This window comes from Phasianus colchicus, chromosome 2, assembly GCF_987193195.1.
Source record: "Phasianus colchicus chromosome 2, bPhaCol1.hap1.1, whole genome shotgun sequence".
In the NCBI taxonomy this organism is placed as follows: Eukaryota; Metazoa; Chordata; class Aves; order Galliformes; family Phasianidae; genus Phasianus; species Phasianus colchicus.
Genome location: NC_143437.1, coordinates 77948111 through 77968753, shown reverse-complemented (window position 1 = coordinate 77968753; position 20643 = coordinate 77948111). Strand labels below are relative to the sequence as shown.

Below are 20643 nucleotides of genomic sequence, written 5' to 3'. Positions count from 1 at the left end.
AAGACTATAGTGAAATCTTCACCTCAAACTTCATAACAAATTAGAAAAGTAACACATACTTCGAAGCAATCTTTTTGCACTGATAGTCTGCAAGTAAATAGATATCCCCTCTTTCAGTAACACACACTGTAGCACCATCACTTGCAGACACCAGCGACACAGAAATATCTTTATGGTGTAGAGCAGAAACTTGTCGAGGCGCAGTTACACACTTTTCTCCATTAGGATCCAGCAGATAACCTAGAAAATACAACCCACCCGAAAAAAGTATTATTTAACATTCCACGCAACTCAATTGAAGAACCTTTAAATTCTTTAAGATTTTTTAGGTAGTTAGATAATTCACCTTCAAAACTTTAAGACAGGTAACAGATGTACCACACATACTTGTTAGTTTACCATGAACTCCTGAAAATATTCAAGATCTGAGATAAAAATTAGAAAAAGGCACTAGAGGGTCAGCTATTTAATAGCATTAGACTATGCAGTAGCATTGCCTTTTCATCTCAAAGAACTTCTATCTGATTGCATTACAGTTCATAATACTGGAAGTATTATCACACTTGCATCAACTATTGCAGTCACTGGAAGGTACTAAACAAGCTCGTCATAGAAATCACTGTAAGTGCACGTAAGCACTAAGGCAGGGAGCTAAGGTGAAACAAAAGTTGGAGTTGTAAATGTAAGGGCTAAGAAAACTTAAAACTTAACTGCTCTGCTGCACTGAGAATTTGTAAAAACGTACACAGTATAACCTTGCTTTGTGTGCACTTACATCTGCAACACAAAGTCCTGCAATGCTGTCCTAACAGCACAGCACTATGCCCAAACTTCCTATAGAGGCACAAGGTTTATTTATTGTCCCAGCTGACACAACTACACTTTATAATCCAAGCTACTGTCTCCATATGGTACTGCACTGGATCTTGTGCATATCAGAAGAACCTCAACAGCACAAGTGACCACAAAGAAATGTGTAAGATAGATGCATACACAACACACACACAAAAAAATAATTATTGATTAGTAAGATGCTTTTCTGACAAAGATTTTTTTTTCACATACCTTTACACTCCTAAACAGGAGCATAAAAGTGTATGAACCAAATTTCAGAACTGATGCAGACTAACCTTAAGTAAGTATCAGAGCTAGATAAATTTTATCTCCATAAAGATACAGAGCCATCGAATTACAAATTCAAATCACAATTGCAATATATGGTTATTAAAAAAGACAAATGCAACTAAAATATCCTATTCATATAATGAATTAGGAAGATCACTAGTTGGTAACATGTTTTTATTAGGTTCTCATGTCAGAATAATACTGAATTAAGAAAAGACAATGGTAATTTTAAAAAATCTACTTACAGGAAAAGATTTCTCTCCAAAAAGTTAGTAAGTAAAAAAATTATCAGTAGTTTGTTTACAGCGAACAAGTGAGATAGTTTAAAATTTATTAAAGACTTCAGGCAAGCAAGACTTCAGGTAATTTGCAATACAAACAATAATATTCTGTATCCTTAACATTTTCAACAGCAAAACCCCACAAGAAACACAGAAGCTAAGTCAGATTAGCTCCCATCATCTCAAAGTGTAAACGTTATGAAAAATATTCTTTAAAAAAAAAAAGTTGGGAGGGACAAAATCATCAGATTGGCAAAAAAAGAGAAAAGAGAGAAAGCTTTAACAAGGCTTCTGTTGTAGGAAGCAGATGATAGCTTTAGTACGTGTAACACCTTCTAATGGCTGTGTTTTACTTTTACAACACTTCTACCTTACCTAGTTGGCCTCCATTCAGCCCCATGGTATACACTGCTTCCTTAGTCCATAGCACTGTATGGAATCTGCCTGCAGCCACTCCAATCACCATTCTACCTTTCAGGTTTTTTGCCTGAACCTAAGCACAAATCCAAAGTACATCTTAATATTAAGCAGCAAAGGGTGAATTTCACATGTACAAACTTCTGACGACATTTAACTTCTAAAGTCATTAAGAGTACAGTATTGGTATCAATCCACGTACAGTCTATTAAATCAGGATTATTTCAGAAGTTTGTCAAGTGGACACTTGTGCATTTATGATAAAAAAAGGAAGGCCTTCTTGGTTGTATTTTTTTTTTTGCACTATTTAATCAGAACTAGAATAAAATCTCCTTAGATGGTCTTCATGTGTAAGATGCCAGGATTGCACCTGTGAATACATGCAGAGACGACTAGAGTGCTGCAAAGGTGTCATTTAAAGTGTTTCAGTTGGTATGCCCTAATGCTCTAGACACTCTGTGGAACAATATACTAACTAATTCCAGACTTCACATTTAACTTGATCTTGACCATCAATAACTATCTAGAAAATCAAAAAAAATACTGTGGATATATAGTTATCATGAAGGGCATCCCATTGTTCCTCAAAACATTACCCTACTGCACTTTGGCAAATGATTCTTTCCTACTTTAATAACACTGGTAGTACAATTTTGTTTTTTGTTTGTTTTTTTTTTTTTCTTTTTTACTCCAGATGACAGACTTGTTTTCAATGATAAAATAGTTCTTATTTCCTTTTAAAAAAATTGAGAATAAATTATCAATTGAATATGAAAAAACACTCAAGTTGCTGATGCTGACACCCTCTGCTGTAGACTCACTAGTTCTTGCTGATTATTTCTTATCCCTGTTTCTGTTCTTTCCAAAGCATTACAACTCCAAAAACAACAGCACTTCCAGCAAAGGATACAACCATCATACTCTTAGATCCATCATCCAGTAAACCAGAATGTGTCAAGGTCATCAGTCTCAAGTAATACATTCCTATTATTATTACTTCATTTCAGTTACAGAACAGTTTGAAGGAAAAAGTTCTCGGAAGCTGCAGCTTGTATCATACTTATTGTTACAATCTTTTGTATAATTCAGGTTACAAACTGAGATGTAAATCAGGACACAAATAAGAATTTAAGATTGAGATGTACTATAACACCAAGTCAAGATTTTATCTGAATTCAAATTTCATTTCAATGTCCGAAAAAGTTTAAAATTTACTTGTACAATCTTCATATTTCACTTTCTGTTAAAAGAAAAATTAAAATGAAAATAACAAACATAGCCAAGCTTTTGGTTGATGTTATTCTTACCTGTCTAGGAACACTGCAATTAGCAGGAGGAGGAAGAATACCTAACTGGTGGAAAGTATTTAGACCAAACGTGTAAACACATCCATCTTCTGTTAAAACAACTGTATGATCTTTAGCTGCTGCTATTTGGGAGCACTGGTGACTACTTAAGCTTTCCACAAGTCTTGGAACCTAAGAAAGAATAAAAGTGTTGTATTAACCAACGGCCATACACATAACAGAAATTCGTAACAAAATATTGAAACTACAGATGAAAATGTTTATGAACATACAACATATTCATGAACAAATTTACCATATCCAATCCAACTAGACATTAAAAACACATCCTCTGCTATCAGTGCAGATCTGCTCTAAAATCAGGGTGAAAACTGTATCTTGAAGACAGCTAAACAAATATTAACTGTTACCTCTTTTGTTTTTCTTTTAAAATTATAATGGTTTCTCCCATCCATCCAAATACAGGATAATCTAAAGAAAGTTACAGAGAATAAGGAAGGAGTTCTGTATCTTTGACTCTTTATGCCCCCTAATGGGAATTCTCCTTTATATGAGTATAATCCTCATTTCAGAACAGGTTTTGAGGTTCCATACCTTTGCAAGAAAAATCTGACTTCCTAGAATTGCATTCTTTAAAAAAAAAAAAAAAAAAGCAAACAAGTGCTTAAAAGTGAGCTTTGGTCTTCATAATAGCATTCAGAACACAGTATCAAGTTCTACCAGATACTGAATACTAAGAATATTTAACAAAACTGAATACTGCGCTGTAAACTTAGTGCACACTACCAAGTAGACAAGGTAAGATATTTAAGACTGAATTGTATGGCATTCATGTTATTTAGCGAAGAAAGGGGAGGTCGTTTATGTAAAATAAACACCAAAGTGACTGAATAAGTTTTAAGAGTACACTCACGGGAACTCTAATTTAGTTCTCAGACTTCGATATTAAAGAAATATAATTAAGTTACCAGGCATGTTTGCTCATCACCATGTCCTAGGCGCCCTCCTTGTCCATGTCCACACGTATAAATTTGACCTTTGTGGGAAAGGAACACCGAGTGGAATTTGCAGAGTACCACCTGAAAGAATGAGGGTGGGAAGAGAATACAGGGCAACTTCATTTTCTAAGTTCTAAGAGTGTCTACCAAAACCACCTAGTGAACAAGTTCAGCTTTAGTAAAGATAACGTATTACAATACAGTCAGAATTTGTGAACATGAAACTATACACTGTGCTGCAACACAGAATCTTCATCCTCAGGTTTAAGTAACCTCAGCAAAGAAGAATGCAAACGATCAACATTGTTACTATGACCAACTTTTTAGTATGTGTTTATGATTATGACGTTTGAATACTAGAATGCAAAATACTAAAATCAATATAAATTATTACTGAAAAGGTAAAAACAACAAAGAAACATGATTACAGACACACGTGACAGCCTACACTGTTGATCCTCTCAATTATACTGCAAAACTGCCCTAAAGGTAGTTCAGTCAGCCAACAAGAGTTTCTTCTTCAGTAACCACCACTAAGAATTCCATAAGGAAAGGAAGAATTCAACTGAAAGTGAAATGCACCTGTCACATGCATCTCCCTGACCCTGCTTATATAGCCAAGCTACAGCTCTCTCCATACAAATACAATGGCTAAGCTGGTCACAGAAACACAGAACAGCGAGAGTTGGAAGGGACCTCAAGGATCATGAAGCTCCAATCCCCCCTGCCACAGGCAGCGCCACCAACCTCCCCATTTAATACTAGACCAAGCTGCTCAGGGCCCCATCCAACTTGGCCTTAAACACCTCCAGGGACGAAGCATCCACAACCTCTCTGGGCAGCCTGTTCCAGCACCCCACCACTGTCATAGTAAAGAACTTCCCCCTGATATCCAACCAAAATCTCCCCTCCAGCAACTTAACCCATTTTCCCCTTGTCCTGCTGTTATCAACCCTTTCAAAGAGTTGATTCCCCTCCTGTTTGTAGGCTCCCTTTAGGTACTGAAAGGCTGCAGTGAGGTCACCCCGCAGCCTCTTTTCTCCAGGCTGAACAAGCTCAGCTCCCTCAACCTGTCTTCATAGGGGTAGAGCTTCAGCCCCTGATCACCTTCATGGCCCTCCTCTGGACCCTCTCCGACAGCTCTCTATCTTTCTTGTACTGGGGGCTCCAGACCTGGACGCAATACTCCAGATGGGGCCTCACAAGAGCAGAGGGGGACAATCACCTTCCTGTCCCTGCTGGCCACCCCAGTCAAAGTACAGAGATCCCAGAATAGATTAAACTATGGCAGGCCAGTTCAGAAAAGAATTTCTCTGATTTTCTATAATATACAGGTACAAGACAACAGGATTTACACATGCTTCTAGTTATTTCACTTCTTTGCCAGCATAGTAAACCTTTTTGAAAGCTAAATTCTAAATGAGGCAAAAGTTACAATATATCTGATAATGAAAATACGAATAAGATACCAGTATAACAGCAGATGCACTACCAAATCAAATCACAATTAACACAAAACACTTGCTTTAAGTTTAATACATACATTAACTTAATTCAATAGTTTTGTTTATTAAAGTATGTTCAAGCAACGGCCTCACAGGCTAGCAAAGGTTGTTTTAAGGATAAAAATACTGTCTCAGAATTGCTGAAGGAAAATGCAGCACAGATGGTTAGCACTGAATGCTAGATCCAATTTTCATTGCAAACTTTAAATTACTCTTAAACTGAAGTCACAAGAAGTTAAAAGGAATAAACTACCATTTGTGGGAGGTGTGCTCTAACAGCACATGCTGCTTTCAACACAAGAATTTGAAACAAACGTCATAAAAATTCATTGTCCCACTTCCTTTCACTATGGGAGTTGCACAAGAGTTTAGAAACTCGTAACAGTTAGAGGAGCGCCATGTTTCTGAATTCTTTAATTATCTTCAAGTCATTTAACCGATGCTAATCATCAACAGCAATCAAAAAACATTCTTCTCACTGGAACAGAATTGTTGTTTCATTGCAGGTGATTGGGAGGTAAAGCAGCAAGAAAATAATACAGCAGGCCTTGTCTAATATTCCTCAGCTATTCTAAGCTGGTTGCCAGATCAATGGAAACAGTTTGCTGAGAAATAACTAGAAAGAAAAAATCAAAATATACAAATTAAACTCAACTTTTTTTTCCATGTCAATTTGCAAAACTTGATTACATTGTTGACCATTCTTTTCCTCCACAAATCCTTCCACATTTAGTAAGAAAGGTGTCTATGCAATATTCTTAAGATACCTGTTTGATATACACGCTGTTACGAGGAAAGAGGTCCACCAATTCAGGATGATGTTTACTCTGTTGACCTCCATGACCCAATGTAAAATTTATATTGTTTCCCCACGTGTAGACTTCTGTGAGATCTGCAATGAAGAAGAATATTCTCTCTGTAGCTTGTAAATACAGCAGTTTCATACACACCAAATTTGAGAACTCCTACAGTTTCTATTAAAAGGCGAAAGTTATTTTTTCATCTTGAACTGAACTTGAAAAACATACGCTCTAATGAGAAGGTATGATGTCATAAAAAAAGCTCTGACAACTATGTATGCCAGATAAGCAACATTACTCACATTTACATTCCCTTTGTGTAAGATGCAAAACTTTACAGCAGAGTTACTGCAGTTGTCAGAAGAACATTACTACTACCTTAAGTTACAATTTAGTAAAAAGTCTTTCCCAAAAAAGGTTATATGCTTATGCATGAAAGCCATAAGCACTTTATTTACCTGTTTTTTTTTTTAAAAAACCTTTTGGTTACACTGATATTTGAACCCTGTTTTCTGATGAGTAGGAAACTATAATAAATGTAAATTTGAGCATCTTGTCCAACTATTATAAGAATTAAAGGAGTTTACCATATAAAAATGTAAAATTCATACAGGAAACCCAGGATTTGCATGATCCAAATCACTTAAATTGACTGGAAACAAGATGAAAAGAATAACTTTCACTGTGCCACTCTGGAGACAAGAAGAGTATAAAAAGTACATAACAACATTAAAAATAAAAAAAAAAGTTGGAAAAACTGTTTCTGTCAAAGAAAACATTGTGTGCTCAGTTATTCATGCTTTTTTATCTACATGCCCGTTTCCCATTTGGAAATGTTATATTTAGAGTGACTGTAGCTAACTTACATTAAGTTATTTTACCTTAAAGGTACAGATTCAAGAATACACTCCCCTACTTTTCGCAGAAGATACAGAAGTGATGTAAATCACTCTACTGAGTTCAAAGACATTGTCTTTGGTAACTTGACAGTGTCTCTGACATCTTGAACTCATAAAAAGATCCCAGAAAATTTGAAAGGCTACGCAGGAAGCCACCTACTTCAAGTTTTCCTGCTCAAGCATGATCAGTTAGAGCTTGTTGCCCGATACCATGTCCATTTCAGGCTTCAAATATTTTGTGGAGACTGTCCTTGGAGATCTCTGGGCAACCTATTAAATCACTTTGTTTAATGTTTTTTTGTTTGTTAGTTAGTTCTTTCCTTCAAACCGCTAAGCCAGTCATTATTTGTTCATTTTTGGTACATAAACAAATCCTGTGTCTGCTGCCAATATCCTGCACCTGCTACTTTATGGATATTAGTGACCCAACATCCTAAGAAATCTGATAATCTATACATTTCTAATTGGAAACAGAAAACACTGTTTACACTGGTACATACATTATGATGTTGAAATAGATCTCCTTGTAAAATACAATTAAATTTATTTCCTACCAGTTTTCTTGAACACCACATGAACTGGTCTGTCTTTCATCACAAGATCCAAGGCTGATAAGCCTTCTTTATCCTGAATGTACAGACTAACACCATGCTGAAAGAAAAGGAGAAAAGGGGAAAAGAGGGAAAGAAAAATTAAATAACTCTATTGTTTGAAAAAGCCATGTAATCATTTACAAAGCTACATACAACTGTAATTAATCTTTAAAATCTTTCTAGTCAGTTGGGAATTAGATCTGGGAAAAAAATGCCACTTTAATAGTATAATTTTGTTCAACTACATATATTTCATGTTAACTCATTAACTGGAATTTATTGTACTGGTTGAGTAATAAGATGTAATCAGAAACACAGAAGAAACTCACTTCAAGGTAAAGCACTGTCATCTAAGAATGGTGAGTATTAACAAAAAAAAGGCATTTGCCAGCTTTGAAGAATACATCTTCTTCTTAAAAAAAAAGTTTTGACAAGCTAGAGAAGTAGGATTAAAAATAAAAACCCACCTACTATGACTTTGAAAACAAGCAGGGAACAGTAGATCACAGATGCTGAGAAAAAAGACAAGAGGGCACAAATAGCCAGACAAAATAATAGAGAGGAAGTTTCAAAAGCAAAAAGCATTAATAGGTCATGATTTCCATCTTCTCAAAAACTTCTAGGGACAGTGACTCCACCACCTCCCCAGGCAGACTGTTCCAATGCCTCACCACTCCTGAGAAGAAATTTTTCCTAATATCCTGCCTGAATCTTCCCCAGCACAATCAAATGCCATTAGCCCTTGTCCCATCAGTAATTACACAACAGAAGAGGCAGGCAGATCCCCCCACTTTGTCACAACCTCCCTTGCAGAGAGCGATAAGGTCTCCTCTGAGCCTCCCCTTCTCCAGACTGAACAAGCCCAGCTCCCTCAGCCACTCCTCATAAGATTTGTGCTCCAGACCCCTCACAAATTTCATGGCTCTTCTTTGGGCATGCTCCAGAACCCTGATGCCTTTCCAGTAGCGAGAGGGCCAAAAGTGAAAAAAGTACTTGAGGTGCAGCCTCACCAGTGCCTAGTACAGTTGGATGATCACCTCCTTGCTCCTGCTGACTACACTATTTCTGATAATGCAAGGATGCTGTTAGCCTTCTCAGCCATCTGGACACACTATTGGCTCATGTTCAGCCAGCTGGCAACTAACACCTCCAGACCTTTCCCTACATGCAGCTTGCCAGCCCCTCTACCCCAGATCCGTAGCAATGCCTGGGGTTGTTTTGACCCAGCACTTGGTCTTGCTGAAGTTCATACAACTGGCCTTAGCTTACCAATCCAGACTACTCAGATCCCTCTGAAAGGCCATCCTATCCCTAGGCAGATGGATACTTCCTCTCAGCTAGTTGTCATCTGCAAATTTACCAAGAGCACACTCAATCCCCTAGTCCAGATCATCCATAAAGATATTGAACAGGGCAGAGCCCAGTACCAAACCACACATGACCAGTCACCAGTTGGATTTAGCTCCATTCACCACCACTCTCTGGGCCTGCCCATCTAGCCAGTTCTTTACTCAGCAAGAAGAGTACCTGTCCAAGCCAGAGGCAGACAGTTTCCCCAGGAGAATACTGTGGGAGACAGTCAGAGACTTTACTAAAGTCTAGGTAGATCAAGTTGGTCAAGCAGAACCTGCCTTTCATGAATCCACACTGGCTGGGCCTGATTTCCTGGCTGTCTTGAACATGCCACATAATCACAGTCAAGACAATATACTTCTTGACCTTCCCAATACTGAGGTCAGGCTGACAGACCCGTAGTTCCCCAAATCTTCCTTCCAACCTTCCTTGTAGATGAGTGTAGATATTCTGTACATATACATACATACATATATATATACATATATGTATATATGGTGCTCTTAATTAAAAAAAAAAAAAAGTAAATAAATAAGGTGCTATCAACATTGGTTTTAATGTAAACAGCAATAACTGAACATCCTGAGTTAGAGGGGACCCACAAAAAACTCTGAGTCCAACCCCTGGCTCTGCACAGGACTACCTAAAATTCAAATCCCATACCTGAGAGCACCTTTCAAACTCTTCTTGAATTCCAGTAGCTTGGGGCTGTGACCACTGCCCTGGGAAGTCTTCTCCAGTGCCCAACCACACCCTCAGCAAAAAGCCTTCTCCTAACGTCATGACATGGTAACAGCTAACACAATATTTTTTCTTCTGGCTGCCTCATAAGTCATTTATAAGCATAACAAGCTACAGCTATCACTGCAGAGTCTGGAGAAGAGGAAGGAATCTGAGGGGAGACCTCATCACTCTCTACAACTATCTGAAAGAAGGCTGCAGGAAGGTGACAAGTGGTAAGATACAAAGAGAGACTCTCAAGTTGAGCCACAGGAGGCTCAGATCATGCATCAGGAAGAGTACCTTCACTGAGAGGGTGGTCAAACATTAAAACGGGCAGCCCAGGGAAGTGGTGAAGTCCCCAGCCCTGAAAGTAACTTAAGAGAGCGGATAATGACTGAGATATCATATAGAAGGAGTAGCCAAGAGATCTAGGATGCTCAACTCAGGGAAAGTTCAGGGGGCAGATCTTATCGACTTGTATAAAAAAAAATACACAACTGGAGGCAGTGGAAGAGGGGTTATCAGCAGTATTCAGTGACGGGCATAGCAGCAGTGGGTATAAATTTAAAAAAAAAGAAATTCCATTTGAACATATAAACTGGTATTAAAACATTGCAACACAGATGTTTGGACTAGTCAATTGCTCCAAGGTTCCTTTCTAGCTCAGCTATTTCATAACTATGTTCTATAATCCCTTCCTGTCATTGCCATAATACCTTAAGAACACATGCTTTTAATAACACTGCATAGCAGAGAGACTTCAGTTAAGAAACTAGAAGGTAGAGCACTCTCCATGACTCATTTTTCTTTTAAGAGGCATATCAACAGAGCCACCTATCATAAAAACCTCACAGTCATGCAACTGATAAAAAAGTAAAATACGTTTGGGAAAAACACTAAAGGCCTCCTGTAAGCAAATATCAAAGACATGGAGACACATACAGAGACATAGAGGATTCAGTACCTTTTCAAACATCACATATACTGCTGCCAGTTTTAGAGAGAACTGAACCACCCACAGTTCCCATAAAAACATTTACTTTCAGAAAGATTAAAGAAAACCTCCTCACTACACAGGAGTATAACACATGAAACATATACTTACCAGTTATCACATTTTCTAGAATTAAGAACTAGTGGACCCACAGACATTCTGTTTAAACTGCTTCTTGAAAGCAGAGAGTTTACTGCTTACAAACTGCTAGTAACTGCAATATTAGAAGGCTCAATAGAATTAGAACTCAAAATGGAGAAGTCTCTGTCTTAAAATTTGCTCTAAGTCATCCTGAACCACAAATATTTATTTTCTTACATGGCTAAAGGGAGCCTGAACATCTCAATCAAATGTAGATCTTCCTGTTGCTGTACTTTGGATTGGAGGAACAGAGGAAGAAGGAAGTAAAAATAAAAAACAACTTGCTAAGAGGTGGGGAAGAAACAGCAATAACACGGAAGGAACACAGGGAACTGAGTGGAAGCCCTGGTTAAAATATAAATGAAATGCCAATATGTTTAATAAAACACTGAATTATCTTAAATTGCTTCTCTCTCAAACATAAGCTCCACCCAATCTTATATTTTGTGTTCCCTCAAAAGTACTAATTGGTATAATAGACTAAGAGTCTATTTTAGCAGTATCTTTTGTCTAATGTCATGTTCATTCTATACTTCTAAGATCATAAGCCTGATACTGTTCACACAAACCAGTCTTTCAGGGAAGTCCACAATTGACTGGGGATCCTTACTCAGTGCTAATTTCCTAGTGGGCAAAGACAGACTTCTTTTACAAATACAAAGGCAAATCTCAAGTAAATTAGCACTCTATTATCTAAATACAGTATTAAGATAACCTTCAAGAGACTTTCAGTCAAGTTTAAAAACCATTCACTTTCCAGTGACTGAAACCACTCTAAAACAACCAAGAAAAACTGCAGTTGCAAATACTCACCTTCAGTAGTGACAAAACACAATCAATGTATCCATAAAATATACTTCTGTGCAAAGCTGTCCATCCAGACTCTTTGTCTTTTGCCAAGAGATCCACTCCTTTGGTCTCAGCCAACCAATCCAGCACACCTTTTTTGCCACAGGATGAAGCAAGATGTAGAACATTTCTACCAAAGGCATCCTTTATAGTTGCAGCATTGTAGCAGTAAGAAGAAAGAAAAGCTTTGATCTGGCCTTCACTTCCTCTGGTTACTACAGAAATAACATCCAAAGCATGCTGTAGAGATCGACACTTAGAAGTGCAGTCTGGCATGAGAGAATTCATCTTCACTTTGGAAGCTGCTCCTCTCCTTAAGGAGAACAACCATTAAGAATATCAAGGCACACCAACTCAGTATACAACACAGTGCCTTCAAAAATTTGTAATTCCAAAGATGCAAATCCAGTTTTATTGAGCTGCCATCAGAAATCTTTGTAATGTTATATTTGGCACTTGATCCAAATAAATACTTAAAAATATATATTTTAAGAAGTCTTATTTCACCATCATATATAACAAATATTGATGTCCATACAAAATTCTGAAGTGAACTGACTACCTTACGTGTGGAGAGGGGGATTCCCCCTCCACACTCCTTTATTCTTCTAAAACTCCATAATTGCAAGGGAGACCTGAAAAAAGGACAAAACAGAACAGATTAGTCAAAAAAAAAAAAAAAAAACCACTTTTCTCCCATCAACTGCACAAAGTTAAATCATACTAGAACTTACAAGTGCAGGAGTAAAGCAGGAAGGGTTAACTGACTTGTCTAATGCCATTTGAGCTTACAGTCAGGTGTTTAGCCAGCCTAAAAAGCCATGAATCCCCTCCCCACCCCAGCCTTGGAAGGTAACACCTCCCTTCTTCGACACAAATCTTTTGGCACATGATGAACCAGAAAAACAGAAAGTAATCTAAAGAACAACAACAACTTCTTTTCCCAGCCACCTCAGGACCTCAATAGTTTATTATCAGAAAGGAATTATCAGGATTGAACTGAAGGACTGCTGAGAAAAAGAGTAACCAAATAAGAGAAACCCAAGCAGGTGTTGAATATATCTTGGCTCTGCCAGTCTTGCCCAGGCAGAGGAGGATCACCACAGTTTCCCTTTGCCACGGCAATAAAGGATTAAGCTCCAGATTTTCTTTCTGTCCCCAGTCCCCACCATCACCCTACTAAGTCTCTTCTGCACAATGAACAGCAAGGCTCCCTTTTACAACTTCCAGAGCTGCTGACAAATGTGAGAAGAAGGACAGCAAGATGGGCAAGAAGAGCAACTTGTACACACAAGTGAATTCAGATTGCTGGCTGCCTGCAAGGCAAAGGTGTAAAGCTCCTGGAACCAGCAGGAAGAAATGAAGTTTGTAATTGTAAATACGTCAAAAGAAGTTAGGCAACAATACCATGAAAGATGGATAAATAAAACTTAACTCTCAGAAAAAATAATAATCTGTTCTCTTCCCAGCTCAGCAATCGATATAAACCTAACCACACTCACACCAAACTCCTTGCTCTCCCCTTTAAAAGCATGCTGCCATCGTTTTTCAGGTACCCAACACACAACCATATTTTACTGTGTCACAATCTGCAAAGATTTGTCACTGAAAAATTACTTTGGCTGGAAAAGAAAACAGAAATCCCATTCCGCCTATTTCAAGAATTATCAACAATTGCCACAAGGTTTAGAGCAAACACCAGTAATGGAAGTAATGGAATCTAAACTTTCAAGAGGAAGAAAAACACAACTCTAATCCAAAGATATTAATTGAAACATATTATGACAAAACTTCTGACAGTTATTATTCTCCCTCATTCAGAAAAGATTAAATACTTGGAATGCAAATCTACAGACTACAATTATTCATTATGTACTTTCAAATCAATTTCAAAGATTAAGAAAAAATAGTTTTTATTCACTATAATTGAGTCCCTCATCCCTGTCCATGAGTAACATTAGAAATACCTCAGAGTCCAAAGGTGACCACAACCATTCAGCTTACATTTGCCATAGTGAGATTATGCCTTCCAACCAGCATACGAACCTCTGCAATAGCACAAAGTTTAACCCATACCTTTTTGGACTTCTCCTTTGACCTTCTTTAAAACCTTATACTAACAAGGGAGCCAATGTCACAGACTTGAAAGGAAGCTTTAGTTTCAAGTACATGGCCTGACGCTGCTCCAAGGAATCAATGCGTGACAGGTAGCTGATACTGGCAGCCCAGATACACAGGGCATCAAACTCTTCTAAATGCTAACTATTCTAAAATATGTTGGGGTATCTATAGGAAAAACTATCAGTACTCCTCTAGGTGATAAAACCATGTTGTGGTATAGTACGAATTTTACTTTATGCTTTGTGAAGCACATCTGTAATAGCATTAATTTTTAAGACACTGCTATTAGTGCTAACAAGAAAGAAAAGTAAAATCAACAAGCACAGAGAAAAAATATGCAGAGAAGTCATAAATAAAACTGACTAATTTCTCACGTAAACTGATAGGAAGTGGCACTGCCACTTGAAGCAGCAGTCCTGCCATGCCCCATGGCATACCATCCATCCCTTGGGCTCATACTCATCTGTTTACAACACTGAATTGCATGGGTAAATGATTCAGAAGGAAGAACAAACTTGTACCAAAAAGAAAAAAAAAAACAAACTACACCATGAGAAACACTACAAGAAATGAGCACACAAATAAGAAAAACTGCCTCATTAAAGCAGCTGAGTTCGAGCCTAAGAGACCAAACACCAAAATACCTGACTACCACACAGTAATTTCATTATGATGATACTGCAACTATGTGAATTATTTCTTTATAAGTCACCCTAACCCAGCCCTCCTTACTATAACACACAACAGCAGATACTACATTAGGACACTGGCATACACACCTTCAGTTTCGAGACAGAAGGCTGTTGTTCAAGTTTACAACCCCCTTCAACAAAGACTGAGATATCAGTAACACAGTCATGCTATTACAACACCTGAAACAAATTAATAATCATATCTGACTATTTTTACATATGAAGTAGGTCCTTAAGTGAAATCTTAAAACTTTAAAATTGTGATGCTCATGTTTATGTGCAAACCCTGTAAGCGGTGTTAAAAATGCTTAATTGTAGTACATGAAGTCCCAGTTGAATCAGCAGCACCTAAAGGAAGCTCGAAGCATGAAGACCATCAGCATTTTTTTAAACTTGGAACTTCAGTGGCTAGAATATATGTTGCCTTTGGTTATGTGTTTGCTTTTTATTTGCAGCTATCTCTGTAGAGTTCTCATCACTATACTCATGTTATAACACTAGTCTTTTCCTAATGCTGTAATTAGTGAAAGACAAAAAGGTAAATATCAGCCTTCAAACATTTTTGTTATGGAATGGGTTGGAATTCAAATTAATGTACATGCTTATAGACCAAGGAAATTTAAGAGATTACAACCAAGCTAGAGGCAGTTTCTAAGCAGTAAACAAAGACTTTGTGGTTTATGGCCTCCTGGAAGCAAGTAGGTAGAACCTTCCCACTCAGCTCTTCCCTGAGAGGGCAAAGCAGCACCACACCACAGCTGTCAAACCTCCTCCTGGACAGCACTTTCACCCAACCACTTCAGAGCTTCTCCAGCACAGGTCTCAAGAGACCTACTGCTATAATTCCTGTCCTACGCCAAAGCATTAGCAGCTCATTTTCAGGAAGCCTTGCCCATCCTTACATGCCGCTACAGAAACTCTGAAACAGAGTATCTGCTCTCCCAAAGAACAAGAACACACAGTAATTTGACCTCCCACTACGTATAAGGTCTCTGGCCAGAGAGGAGCCATCAGACCTTAAGGAATCAGAACTCCTACAGCTGGAAAAGTTGCAGTCATTTCTGCTTGTCTCAAATTTGTTTCTTTAAAGTGATCTCTACAAATTGCCAAAAACGTGCCACTTTATTAAGAAGTCTAAGACCATAGTTGAAACACCTCTCTTGAGAATGAAACTAAGATTATACACATCAGAGGGCAGTTAGATGAAATCTTGAGATTCTGTTCATTCTTTGGGTATAACAAACAAAGCAGAGAGAAACAATCTCCCATTTGGGAGTTCTAGAAATCTTGCAGGGTATCAAAGCTGTTTACAGGGGTCTTCTGGTAGGTCAGCAGTCTCTTTGTCCAAAGGTTCTGCTTAGCTCTTTTGTTATCCAAGATGCTTCCCAGAATAAACAAGTATATACAATCAATTACATTCTGGCAACAAGAAATCTCATAATAATTATGTAGAAACAGCAGAAATGCTAGTAAAGAGGCAGACCTTACTGCAAGTGTTTCTCAGTTGCTGTCTTTCAGATGCCAAATGCACCAATGGCACAGCATACACAGCAAAGTTTTTGCAATGCCTAGAACACCACAAGCTAATGGATAAAGGAAAATGCCAGACAGCTCACTTCCACTTCTGTCAGACCACATTCTCAACCAACACATTCCTGAATTTCTTTCTTTTTTCACAGTTTGTTTGCTCCTGCCTTAAAAGTACAGGGGTGCTGATAGAAGTGAAGGGTAACAAATCCTATAATATGCTGGATGCCAGAAACAGACACTGAAGCTGCCAATCTGGGAGGCACACATTTAATACTAGAATTCATGTAGTCTTTTAGATTCTTCCTGAGAAAAGCCTACCCTCAGTATCGTACCAATAAAAATCTGACTAACATGGATGTGAACATCACACTAAGGCAGTGGACAGTAACTGCAGCTGTGTTTTTCTGGTCCTAAGAGCACAGGAGACAACAATCCTGGCACAGAAATGGAAGAGAAAACTAGCAGCAGTGATGAGAATTCACCGCTACTTTTGGTCAGATTGCTGCTTTAGCATCTTCCATGTGCAGTGCATTAAAGTAACTCAATTGATCAATTAGCAACACTGATTTGAAACCCTGCTTCTCGCTGTTTTAGTATTGTCATGGTTTTATGATTTTTGGTTATCAGTATTCCACATCATAACATCATGTAGTGCACTGGGAGATAATGCTCCAGGTGACCCACGGGAAGGGCATTCGATACCAGTCCAGATACCTTACTAAAGAGCTACAGAAGATTGTCCCAGAAGTATCTGTGCTGGGTACCTGTCCCAGAAGAGAATACATTTCTCAGTATCTTATTTGATCATTAAATTAGCATAACCTGCCCTCATCTCACTCACTGTTTTGGAAGGATTTATTTAAGTGGTGTTGATTCATTCCTAAATTTCAACTATATGTAGGATATACTCAGTGAAAAAATTACCAAATATTTGGCTCTCCTACAATGAAAGTAGGAGTTTCTATTTTGCATTAAAAAAAAAAAAAAAAAAAAAGCAGCTCAAAGTTTTCTCATCAACTCTAATAACCTTTTTTTTTTTTTTTAATAGTATAAATAATGTGGCTTTAAAGACACAAAATCGATTTGCTTTTCCATTTGACAGTAAGTTGCTAGAAGCTTACATGAAGATTAGCGACAGGCAACGTCATACACTACAATGAGGCAAATCCAGCCTTATAAGGGCATTGTGAGTTCTGAAAGATATCCTGGGTGTTTGTGGGGTTTTTTTTCTTTTCATTTTTGAACAAGCATGCTGACATTCAACAATGTTCTCCAAGTTGGTCCATTCAGACTCAGTTCATAACACCACAAAAAAAGTATAACCATAACAACACGGTAATCCTGAAAATATTTGTCCCCAAACCAAACTTTACAAACAGACTACTTGATTATTAAACTAATGAAAATTAAAAATAACATAGCTTTAATTCCATAGATTTTGTTTGCTAGCATTTTCCTGATTTTCCAGGATTTTCTGTTGACTGAAAACAACTTCCACTAATAAATACTAAAGTAGTTTAGACTAGCAAACTGGAGCTAAATGGTAATACAATAATGGTAGCACTGACACTAAACAGCGTAGCCTCAAGGATGCATTGTGAGAAGCCACTGAACACAGATGAACTCCTAGATAAATATCACCAAACATACCTTTCAGCTACAAGCAGCACACCAACCAAGCCTTTAAAGAATAATAAGATTAATTCCTATTCATGACATTACATATCCATAGAGTGTTTAACCTATTCAGTAACCCTCTGCACATTTTATAACCCCTTGAACAATATTATCTGAATATAAACATATTTTATAGAGGAAAATGTGAGTATACAAGCAAAAAAAGGGGAAATCTAAGTTACATAGTATCTTGAGTGATCTGGAACCCTAAAAACATTGCACTTTCTTAACTACATTACAGGGGTATTGCATACCTGTTTACAAGTCATAGAAATTAACAGATCTTCTGTTCTCAACACACAAAGCATCAGATAGAACTGTGCCTCTAGCTCAGATATCAAGTTTTAAGAGAAGCACAGAAACAGAAGAGAACTCTGAAAAGAGGAACCAGGACTCCAAAGATTTACAAAACAATCTGTGAATAGAGGCTGAGAAAACTGCATCTCTTTTATTTCTTAGCTGTGTTTTCCACAGACCACCTGGAGTCTTCAAACAAAGTTATTGCATAAAGAAAAATCCATCTATTACCCCTGATAGCAGGATCAGTAGCCATTCCTTCAAGTTTCATCGAAGATTATTTATCAGGAAGTACTTTCAAATGATAAGCTGAATGCAAATAATGCTACTCACAGGTATTCTCAAAATTGACTAGACAAGTAACCCAGCAAGTTTTAAATACAACCTGTCCACAAGTAAAATGACGGACAAAATCCACCTTGATTTATAAAGCGATGGGTTCCACTATGCCTGCTACGTTCCCTCTGTCATGACAAACCCAAGGTGCTTCCTTTACTAGGCTGGAACCTCTGTGCCACCACCCACAAGCCCTGCAACAAGTGGCCTCTAAAGAGGTTCTCGGACTCTGCAACTTCCAACTTTGGAGTGATGACAGTATAATCCTTACAGTGCTAACTGAAGGCAAAACATCTGTCAAACAAACACCAAGGCATCACTGGTAGCTAAGCACAGCTACCACACTTCAGAGCAAGTTTATTTGTCAGAAAGAACAAGGTATCTATCTTAACAGCACATATACAACAAACACCGAAATACTGTGCTTTGCTTCTAGTCACAGAATAGCTTATACTGAAAGTGACCCTTTGCAACCCCCCGTGGAAGAGCTTTCTGGAAATACTGAAGACTACCTATGTTTAGTAACACTATCAAAAAATGAAAACATACAGGAAGCAGTAACAGAGAAGTACACTGCATGCAGTTATAGACATTTCCACAACATACTGGGATCCTGCTCCGGATGTGCAGCTTATCTGTCTCACAACAAAAGAGCAATGGAGAGAAAACACTTCCTAGAATTTCCTACACTTAAAGCTGTGTCAGATAAATACAACAAGTCTTCGGAAGGGCTGACTTTACTGAAAGACCTTATAGACGTCGGGTAAAGCATTGCTAAAGAGCACCCATCCGGGTGCCTTCACATCTATTTCTGTAAACCACAAGTTGCGGTCAGCCTCCACGCAGACCGACAGCTCCACTGACCACGTCAGCAAAGGGAGGGCCGGGTGCCAAAGATGGGGCAGCTGGCCCCGGCAGGGCGGCACGGAAATATCCTCCCTAGCCAACGACGCGATGCCAGCACCCCGGTGCTGCTGCTCGGAGGCAGAACCGCCACGGGGCGGGCTGGCAGCAAGCAGGCGGCCCGAGAACCTCCAGATAGAGAAACCAGAAGCTGCTGCCTACCCGTTACCCTACGCTCTATCTCTTTGGCCACCGCCCGGTAGGGCTGAGCCGCGCCGCCGCCCTCCCCCCAGCCCGGCTCCCTCCGGACACATCAGCAGGTCGCGGCCCGCCCCTCACCAGTCGCTAGATGAATGGGCTCGGACGGACAGGGCGGGACGCGCGCTGGGCACCGCAAGGGCTCATCCTCAGTGAAAACAGAACAAGAGCGAAGCCAGGCCGCTACAGCTACCGCTGCACCTCAAGCAGCGGCAGCGGCGACAAGCCTGTGCCAGCAGAGCAGGGCACGGGGACACCGCACCCCCGAAGAAGCGAACAGCCGATTGGCCGCGGCGCCGCCGCACATCGGGTGCCGATTGGTTGCGACCGTCGGCCAGGTTCCGCCCCTCACGGCGGAGCTTGGATTGAATGACACGCCGAGAAGGGGGGCGGGAGGACTGGCAGGGGGCGGGGCCTCCTGGGCGACACGGGAGTTGAATCAAAATGGCGGCCGTGGGTGTGGGGTGGGTGTGGTGTGCGCAGCCCTGTGAGCGAGGAGGTGGTGTGCCGAGAAGGAGCAGATGGAAGGGAAAACTACCGAGTTCCAGTCAGGCTTCGCAAGGAAAGGAAAATTGTGGCCACAGAGCTGGAAGTGCTGGCTGCAGTGCAGCGTCTGTGGCCATGAGGGAAATTTCCGGCAGGGCAGCACCTCGCTGCAGGGCTCAAGCAGCAGTCACTCAGTAATCAGCCCTCAGACCTTTAGAAAGCAACGAAGTGGGAGAAAGCACCAAAGGGTTGAGACAGATTGCCTTAAGTCAGTGTAACTTTTGCCGTGACACGGCGAGCTGTACTCTACGTGGTACAGCTTGACTTTTGTGAGGCTTTGCACCTCACGAGCTTGGTTTGTGCACAAGGGCTTGAAAAATTCTCATCCCGTATCTCAGATGCCTCAAGTAAGCTCCAC

General features: G+C 39.3%; 1 protein-coding gene across 6 annotated transcripts in view; it reads right to left on the bottom strand.

The window, feature by feature from the left end:
• Positions 1–20022, bottom strand: part of IBTK (inhibitor of Bruton tyrosine kinase) — a 66922-nt gene extending 46900 nt beyond the window's left edge. For 4 of the 6 annotated variants that reach the window (XR_016464458.1, XM_031611250.2, XM_090136092.1 and 1 more), the window contains exons 1-8: positions 19821–20022; positions 11950–12620; positions 7887–7983; positions 6401–6525; positions 4099–4209; positions 3131–3301; positions 1782–1899; positions 60–240 (exon numbers count right to left, since the gene is read on the bottom strand). Coding sequence is in view for 5 of the 6 variants with exons in the window: in XM_031611250.2 (XP_031467110.2) it covers positions 60–240; positions 1782–1899; positions 3131–3301; positions 4099–4209; positions 6401–6525; positions 7887–7983; positions 11950–12273 (1127 nt within the window). In the remaining variant the exon portion in view is untranslated. The remainder of the gene's footprint in view (positions 1–59; positions 241–1781; positions 1900–3130; positions 3302–4098; positions 4210–6400; positions 6526–7886; positions 7984–11949; positions 12621–19820) is intronic. The other 2 variants (XM_090136091.1, XM_090136093.1) reach the window with 2 other exon arrangements.
• Between the last annotated feature and the right edge of the window lie 621 nt (positions 20023–20643).